Source organism: Lactuca virosa, chromosome 9 (genome assembly GCF_052849685.1).
Source record: "Lactuca virosa cultivar CGN04683 chromosome 9, Lactuca_virosa_CGN04683_v6, whole genome shotgun sequence".
NCBI classification, from domain to species: Eukaryota; Viridiplantae; Streptophyta; class Magnoliopsida; order Asterales; family Asteraceae; genus Lactuca; species Lactuca virosa.
In genome coordinates this window covers 177211542-177220525 of record NC_136434.1, presented here as the reverse complement: position 1 = coordinate 177220525, position 8984 = coordinate 177211542, and the positions used below count along the sequence as shown (strand labels likewise).

Sequence of the window (8984 nt, the reverse complement as noted above, 5' to 3'; positions counted from 1 at the left end):
CATAAAAGTTTGGGAAAATTAGGTGATGTTTGTTTTGGAAGTGGTTAAATGTCTTTTTTCTTTTTCCAAGTTTGTGGAAGAAGACGTGCACTTGCGAAACGTCTACCCGCTAGAAGGGAAAAGTGCTCAAAAAGTACTTTTGTAGAAAAACAAACGAGGCCTTAGTGTTTGCAAGCATACATTGTACCATGTGCATTAAGATTCTATTTCTCTCTGATACATCATTTATTGAGAAGTATCAGTCATGGCGTATTGGTTAGTTATCTCATGGTCGTTACAAAATTAAAAGAAAGATCGAGGTGCTTAACCAGCATCTATATGCTTACCATAATATAAAAAACTCATATTCAATCTCATTACTTTTATTTTCAGGTCAAGATAATTTTCAACTAGTTCCCGAAAGATTTTAAACATTTTAGATGATTCAGAATTTTCATTCAGCATGTACTGATACATGTAACAAGAATAATCATCAAAAAAAAATTATATATGATTTATGATCACATATTCCGACGGGAAAGTCCACAAATGGTGGTATAGATCAACTTTTATTAATCTTGGACTTCTTATGGATCTTTCCTTATTCCCCTGTAGATACTTAACTCATTTATTGGAAAGTACTAAAGTTATAATGGAACTTCATATTTTATGAGATGTATCATCTTATTATGTCATGTGTGGTGTAAGCTTTAATACCACAACATAGATGAACTCTCCACTTCAAAATTATGTTTTTCAAATTATCATTAGATGATATTAAAGATTCCAAAAGTGGTTGTTGAGTTTTAATTAATAAAGGTATCCCTCCAAACAACCATGTGTATATGGGAATTGAAACCAATAGTTACATCATTGTATCAAAACATAAAAGTATAGCCAAAATTCGCTAACTTAGATACAAATAATAAATTCCAAAAGTGGTTGTTGAGTTTTAATTAATAAAGGTATCCCTCCAAACAACCATGTGCAATATATGGGAATTGAAACCAATTGTTACATCATTGTATAAAAAAATAAAAGTATAGCCAAAATTCGCTAACTTAGATACAAATAATAAGTTTCAAGTTATACTCGATACATAAAGAGTATCATTAAGATTTGAACAATAAGTACCATCTAAAAAGATATAATGAAAGTAGGTCACCGCTTCTTTGTTTAACTCTTCATCATTCCACACTTTCATTGCTTTTTCATTCCTATCAAGTTTTCAGATAGTATGGAATCCCTGTAATGAAATATATATATATATATATATATATATATATATATATATATATATATATATATATATATATATATATATATATATATATATATATATATATATATAAAATGAGGAGTTGAAGTCAATCCATCCTATATTTATAATGTATTTATAAGGACATCAAGATTAAGAGACTCGTATATCATAAATATATACATAACTGTATTTGTTATGGTATGATGTATTTGTTATGGTATGATTCAAAACAAGGTTGACCTTGAGGCTTACATTGGTCATCTCCTACATGTACCACTTAGCTGTACCTTACTAACCTCCCCTTTCACATACTTGAGTCTTATTGTGTTGAAAGTGATTATTCAAATGATTTATGGGGATAACAAAATACCTATTATTAACACCAAAATAATAGATTGTATATACACCTTACCCAATTATTAGTTTCGCTTTGACTAGACTAACAATTGAATCTTATAGTGTCTTAAATATTATACTACGCCACATAAATATTGCAATCACCTTTGGGCAAAAATAGAATACTTATGCATATTATGCTTAAAATTCATTATATGAGTAATCATTCAATTAGCCTTTGGGTTCCTTGAATAATAACTCAAAACAATTTTTTAATTTGATATTTAATAAACTTTAACGCCAAACTTAAACAACCTTTCTTTGGTCCAGTCACTTAAATCCAACATTAAAGTTACCATTAATCGTTGAGCAGTCAAGTTTATTATGTTTATAGATCATGCGCCAAGTTAATAAACAAATATGAAAACAAAATCCAATTTAGAATATTGATTGATAATTTAATATTCAAGGATATTACATATCTGATATCCACAGAAAGTAACCATTTAAAAATGATAAACTAGGGACGGATGTAATAAACTCGATTTGTAATGAGTTTTCAATGGGCTAATTCACCATCCAATATCATTGTCTATTAATGGCAATAAATAACGTATGACACTAAAAAGTTCTTATGCCATAAAAACATTTCACTAAATGAATTCCCATGAAAATCCCATCAACCACCAAACACTAGCTAGATTTAAGACATTGTAATCCATAGGTGAACATAAATCCAAATAAAACATAATGAACTATTGGCAACATTATAAAAATCATTTATGTTGGTAACAAATAATTCTTGAATGGCTTTTGGGAGTTTGAGAAACAAGTTTCGCTGTCATGGTAATTAAAGTTTGAGCTTTATATTTCAACTGGGTAAGTAAGGCATTAATAAAACACTACTAACCGTGGCATCTTTTATGGTTAGAAAACTAGATCACTAAAATTGACTATCTAAGCACTCTTGTCTTAGCAAATCTTAATATACCAACTCCTTAGTTTGTGATTATGAAACAAAAAACTAACTTGATTTATATCATACAAGGATTATAATTTTATATTAACACAATTTGGGATTGAAATCACCCTTTATTTTAATGTACATACAAACAGTTTTAGAAAACTTAGTGCACATATTCTTTTACCATCATTTAAATATAATTTCAAAACCAATAAAGACTTAAGGGTTCTGTTTTAAAATATTGACAACCATAAGTGAGAGCAACACATTAAAAACAGTGGATAATCATACACAGTGTTGTAAAACTCGCAGAGTTGTTCGATTACTCCTCCGAGTACTCGCTACTCCCCCCTTCGCCGAGGCGAGTTACATAATCCCGAGTACTCCCCGATCGGCCCCTTACAAACTGAGTAGTGTTGTGAAATTCGGTTAACTCGGTGATTAATATGTATAATATATTTAATGATTATTTATTATTTAACACACACACACATGTGATTATTACTACATATATATCTTAAATTTTCAGTAATTATTTACGAAGTGAAACCATTATGTGTTTTTATTTTTTGTGTATTCACATGTATCCAATTTTGTTATATATTTCAATCAACTTATGATTTTATCTTATGATTTTGACATATATAATTTGCTTAAAAATATTTTTACACAAATTTCCAAATCCTAGTACTCCCAGAGTACTCCCGAGTACTCGCTACTCGGTAGTCGGCCGCACAAGTACCGAGTAACGAGTTTTACAACCTTGATCATACATAAAACCGCTCTGATACCACATATTGATTTAAAATGAATAAACCAAGATCAATCTCATACATAGCTAATAAAATAGTGAATCAAGAATGAAGTTGTACTTACCTGGTATTGTTAATTTTGTTGAGGATGATGACATTGAGTGATTTCTTTGTTCTTCCCATAATGGTGTTGTTCCAATGATCCGATGAATGGACCCATAACGTTGATACTAATGCTAATGGTGTTTTATAGAGAGCTCTTGAAACGTAAATAAGAGCGATTGAGTATCCTTTGATTGTTCACTTCTTGGCTGATGAAATTCATCCTTAACACCTTAAGGGAAATAGAATTAGAACCACATATAAACAGTCCCTCAAGTTACAAACATATGTCATATCCATCATATTACATACATTCAAGTCTAGGGACTAAATTGTCATTATGGCAATTATGGCAAATATTGTGGGACAAGTTATAGTAGTACCCAAGATATACTAAACGTTACTAAATAGTCCTAAGGCCATATTACAGGTTATTTTCCAATAAATAATAATAAGTAGCGATAGGTCATAATATAAATTGTCCTTTATTAGGTTTTTACATCAAATTTACCACCGTTATAAAGATGCCATTATTTCACAACGATAACAAGTCAAAAAAAAAAAAAAAAAAAAAAAAAAAAAACTAAATCATATTCCAACACAATATTTACTCAGAACTATTGTTTAGGATATTCTTGTTTACAAATTAATATCCTTTACCTTCTAACTTAAGAAGTGCAGCTTCTTCAATTCCTTTTGCTGTTCTTTCTCCTGTGTATATGAAAGCTCCCTTTCCTTTATCTGCAGCAAATACAATAATCGTTGGGAACCCTTGTATCTTATAATTTACATATAAATCCTGAGAAAAAAATTAAGAATAGATTAGTAATATGGAATAATATTAGTTTAAATTTCAAAAAAAGTTTAAAAACTCAGGAATTAATACATAGTTCTCTTGACAGTCCACTTCACCAAACTTGACCTTTCCTTCCAATTTCTTTGAAACCTTCTCCCATTCAGGTTTAAGCGCTTTAACAGCTCCACACCTAAAAGAAAACGTACATATATAGATACAAACTTTTATAATTTGTTATGAGAAAGTAAAAAGAACAACTATATGTAGAAATTAAAATAATTAATTACTTAGGTACTCCGAACATGATAAACCAAATATCTTTGCTTTTCATAACCTTTTCATCAAAATTACTTTGAGTCAATGGTTCAGCATCAACGCGATTTAAATTTGAGTTGAATGATAAAAAGAAGAAAGAGATCAAGATCAACATATTTGCCGAGGGATTCATGGTTGTGTTGTTGTGTTTGATTGATAGGTGATACGTGTTTTAAATATCTTGCCATGCAACGTACGTAATTTGTGGAAACATGGATGGTCTAGCAAATTATTTGCTGGGTCTTTATTAGCAATTAATTTGGTCACGTTAATTAAGCATACGTTAATGGAGTACCAAAGGAATGGATAGTTGTTTAAAAACCGTAAAATTTTATATTAAATAAATCTAATAATGAAACAAATATATTACTTTGGATGCTTATGCTAAATGGTTTTCAAAGGTTGTCAAACCAGTGTCATCATCCTTTTCTAAGGTTGATAACATGGAACATATTTGCAACAATAATGTTTGCATTCAACATTCACATGAACAAGACGAATCCAAAACAATATCAAAAGGGGTAAATTAAATCACATTATTACATCATTACAAATCATGATTACATATCATGTTATTATAGCAGTTAAGATAGCTGCTTATGTGATGCACATATCATATTCTAACAGATCTTAAAAATAACGATTCTAACTCTAACATAGCATTAGGTAAACATTATATGATGAGAGATAATTGTTAGCGGCTATACACATTTTTTGATAAATTCAAGTGAAGATCACTCCAATCAGTGAAGAAGATATGTGTTATTACTTAATTGAATCTTCAATTGAACAGTTGAAGCGTCACACTTGGAGCACGATACTGAAGTGAACAAGGGAGAGAGTGGTGGTCGTTGATGCGGTAGCAGTGCCGACCAAATGTAGCGCCGATGGAAGACGGAGGCAAGGTCTGTGCGTAATGGAGACGAGACTTCAAATGTAATTAATTTAAGGGCATTATTGTCAAATTACATATGTATTAAATAAAAAGCCTTAAAAGTTAAATCATATACTAGTATTACTTAGTCTAATATTATATTTGTATTCAATTAGACAAAGTACAAAACTGTAAAAAGACTAAGCAATAGTGATCTTATGGTTTAAAACAGGAGTCCTCAGTTGGGTAGAATGGGGCTTATGCCCTTTCCTTGGTCTGTAACTCTATTCCCTTTTGTTGATTTGCTCTTACTACTTCTTTGGCTAACTGCCGGCTAGTATATCGCGGTGTACTTTATATATATATATATATATATATATATATATATATATATATATATATATATATATATATATATATATATATAGAGTTAGGTTCAAATGTTTTTACTATCTATTGTGTGATTGTAAAATTGATTCTGGACCAATCATTTTAGTTATTTTAAAAAAGTAATTAATGCATATTAAATGCTGAAGTTCTAATTAATGTTCATTATATCTTTAACATCTAATATGCATTAATTACTTTCTTAAAATAACTAAAATGATTGGTCCAGAATCAATCATACATGCACACAATAGATAGTTAGAACAATATAACCTAACCCTATATATATATATATATATATATATATATATATATATATAAAGTTCAATGACATTGAACTCTTTAATGGGAAAAAAGAAAGATTTTAATTCTTAAATATATATTAATATAAATTATATTTTGTAATTTTTTATTGAACCTTATAAAGTTCATTGCATTTTAGAAAATAAAAATTTGGTAGAGTTGTACGAAATATAAAAAAATTATATGGCAATCCATTAAACTCTATAGAGTTTAATGCATTGTGAATGTTCACTAGGTGGGTCTTAGGACCTACCTTTTTTTTAATATAACAAATATATATAGAAAAAATTTAGAATCTATCTTATTTTTTCTAAAATTACTACACTTTCATATTTTTTTCAGTTTCATTTACATAAAGAAACACAAGGTTTTTGGTTTTTTTTTTCAAATTTTTTTTCAGCGAATTTGTTAATAAAGTTTCGATTTTTGTATATATAAAGTAAAAAAAAAAGATTTGTGATCTCTACATATTTTTTTATGCATTTTTATAATTTTTATTTTCTATAGAATCTAAACCTATATATATATATATATATATATATATATATATATATATATATATATATATATATATATATATATAGTTGCGATTTTTTTTGGTTTGATTTGGTTTTGATTGTACACGGGGTTTGTTGTTCTTTATTTTTGGTTCAGTTTCAATTTATTTGGCGTGTTGACTGGCGGTGACTTTCGGTGGTGATGTTGGGAGTTTGACGGAGGTGATGCCTAAGGTTATGGTGGTGGTTGATCCCAGGTTGACGGAGGGGAGAGGTGGAGAGAAAGGGAAGGGAGGAGTATATTTGTTGGTGGGGCAATATATTTATTAATTTATTTTTTTATTAATAAATAATAAGTAAATAATATAAAAACTGAAAAAAAAACCAAAAGGTAATATAGTCTTTTAAAGTGTGCGAAGAATAAAAGACGTAATAAAATCAAACTATAAGGATGGTCCGACTGCAAAAAATAAATAAATAAATAAATAGAGACCAAATACGTAATTTTGACCAAACCATAGGACGATTTCAATAATTTGTTCTTTTAATAAGAATAATTTGTTCTTTTAATAAGAATAAAATTGTATATACATTATTTGATAAACAACCGTTGCTTGCTGTAATAAAAAAACAAATTGAATAAATTTCCATTGCTATTTTTTGAATGTAGTAAATTCTTACAAAACACAAACATATTCTACACCCAAATGAGATACAAATGACATTTTATTCGTGAATTACTTAACTAAACTTTTACAACACATACACATTACGTAACAACGGTTCCATTGTTTCACCATGATAAAAGCCAAATCGAGTCAAAGAAAAATCTTATTCCAACACATGTACTCCTAAGAGTGAAATAATTTGGAATGTATATAATAACATAGGCTTAAAATATAAATTGTCCTTTATTAGGTTTTTACACCAAATTTACCACCGTTACAAAGGTGTCATTATTTCACAACGATAACAAGTAAAAAAAAAGAACTAAATCTTATTCCAACACGATCTTCACTCAAAACCCTTGTTTAGAGATTAATATCCTTTGCCTTCTAACTTAAGAAGTGCAGCTTCTTCCATTTTAGGTGCTGTTCTTGTTCCTGTGTATTCGAAAGCTCCCTTTGATTTATCAGCAGCAAATGTTATAATAGTCGGGTAACTTTTTATCTTATATTGTACGTATAAATCCTGAGAAAAAATAATAGATTAATAATAATATGGAACAATACTATTTTAAATTAAAGAAAAAAAGTTTAAAAAGTCAAGAATTAATACATAGTTCTCTGCAACGTTCACTTCACCAAGCTTGATCTTTCCATCCACTAACTTTGAAAACGCCTCCCATTCAGGAAGAAACGCTTTCTGTGTTCCACACCTGAAAGAAAACATATATATAATGTTTATAATTTGCATGTTATGAGAAAGTAAAAAAGAATAAGTATACGTAGAAAAAGAATTAATTACGTTGGTAGGCCGAACATGATAAACCAAACATCTTTGCTTTTCATAACCTTTTCATCAAAATTTTTTTGATTCAATTGTTCAGGAGCAGCATCAACGAGATTTAAGTTTGAGGTGAATGATAAAAAGAAGAAAGATATCAAGATCAACACATTTGCGGAGCGATTCATGGTTGCTGATGTAGAAATGGAAAACCAAAAAAGCCGTTGTTGTGTTTGATTGATAGGAGATACCTGTTTTAAATAGTAGAAATGCACGTAATTTGAGGAAACATGGACGGATTAGCGAATTATTTGCAGAGTCTATATATTAGGAATTGATTTGGTCACATTAAGCCTACATTAATGGAATACCAATATAAGTATCGTAGAGTTATTTTGACGCTAAATTTTTATATTAAATAATCAAAACTAATGATGAAACACATATATATTAATATGAAATTTTTATTCATTAACTCTAGTATATTAATATAAACATTTTAATTACTTATTAATTTTTAATATATATTCACTACAAGAAATCTGCACAATAAAACCTTTTAATTGCTGCTAATGTTGACAATTGGTGGTCATGATTTGTTATCCCAAAACCAATAGCAACGATATGAATAGTGGCGACTATTTACCGCCGGAAAATTCCCCCAATATGTCGTAACTGATGGACTTATTTGCTTTGATTTGAACAAGGTTAATTTAGTGATGATTTTTTTTTGTTGACTAATAAGCTACTGATTTCATGTGGATAATGCGTCACCGTGCTTAATGTTGTGTTAGTTCGCTCGGATTTGTGAATTTTTTTCTTTTTGTATTTTTTTAAATTTTATGTATGTATCATCCACAACAATAATATGTTTTGTTTTTTTATAATTTTTATAATTTATTATATAGGGGAAGTGACACAAAAGTCCCACAATGTTTCCGGACTTTGTCTAATCAGTCACTAAACTATTTT

General features: G+C 28.9%; 2 protein-coding genes across 3 annotated transcripts; both read right to left on the bottom strand.

Annotated features, from left to right (window-relative positions):
- Positions 1–1114: 1114 nt before the first annotated feature.
- Positions 1115–4636, bottom strand: LOC145136359 (protein disulfide isomerase-like 2-3). Of its 2 annotated transcripts, none has more exons than XM_079070487.1 (5): positions 4525–4636; positions 4281–4380; positions 4055–4193; positions 3417–3626; positions 1115–1225 (listed from the first exon to the last, which is right to left on the bottom strand). In XM_079070487.1, exons 1-4 carry the CDS (start codon positions 4530–4532, stop codon positions 3529–3531), a joined length of 345 nt encoding a protein of 114 aa, XP_078926613.1. In that variant the 5' UTR covers positions 4533–4636; the 3' UTR covers positions 1115–1225; positions 3417–3528. The 2 variants fall into 2 exon arrangements, with proteins under 2 accessions (XP_078926613.1, XP_078926612.1); XM_079070486.1 differs by having other exon boundaries at positions 4478–4633.
- Positions 4637–7424: 2788 nt separating this feature from the next.
- Positions 7425–8235, bottom strand: LOC145141212 (protein disulfide isomerase-like 2-3). The gene is made up of 3 exons (XM_079074526.1): positions 8034–8235; positions 7845–7944; positions 7425–7757 (listed from the first exon to the last, which is right to left on the bottom strand). Exons 1-3 carry the CDS (start codon positions 8198–8200, stop codon positions 7605–7607), a joined length of 420 nt encoding a protein of 139 aa, XP_078930652.1. The 5' UTR covers positions 8201–8235; the 3' UTR covers positions 7425–7604.
- Between the last annotated feature and the right edge of the window lie 749 nt (positions 8236–8984).

Excerpts from the sequence above, each read along its gene's own strand:
- LOC145136359 (XM_079070486.1), bottom strand. The coding sequence starts at position 4,620 with ATGTTGATCTTGATCTCTTTCTTCTTTTTATCATTCAACTCAAATTTA. Across the intron at positions 4,381-4,477 it reads ATCATGTTCGGAGTACCTAA|GTGTGGAGCTGTTAAAGCGC; the intron begins GTAATTAATTAT and ends GTTTTCTTTTAG. Across the intron at positions 3,627-4,054 it reads TGCACTTCTTAAGTTAGAAG|GTGTTAAGGATGAATTTCAT; the intron begins GTAAAGGATATT and ends ATTTCCCTTAAG.
- LOC145141212 (XM_079074526.1), bottom strand. The coding sequence starts at position 8,200 with ATGAATCGCTCCGCAAATGTGTTGATCTTGATATCTTTCTTCTTTTTA. Across the intron at positions 7,945-8,033 it reads ATCATGTTCGGCCTACCAAC|GTGTGGAACACAGAAAGCGT; the intron begins GTAATTAATTCT and ends GTTTTCTTTCAG. Across the intron at positions 7,758-7,844 it reads TGAACGTTGCAGAGAACTAT|GATTTATACGTACAATATAA; the intron begins GTATTAATTCTT and ends ATTTTTTCTCAG.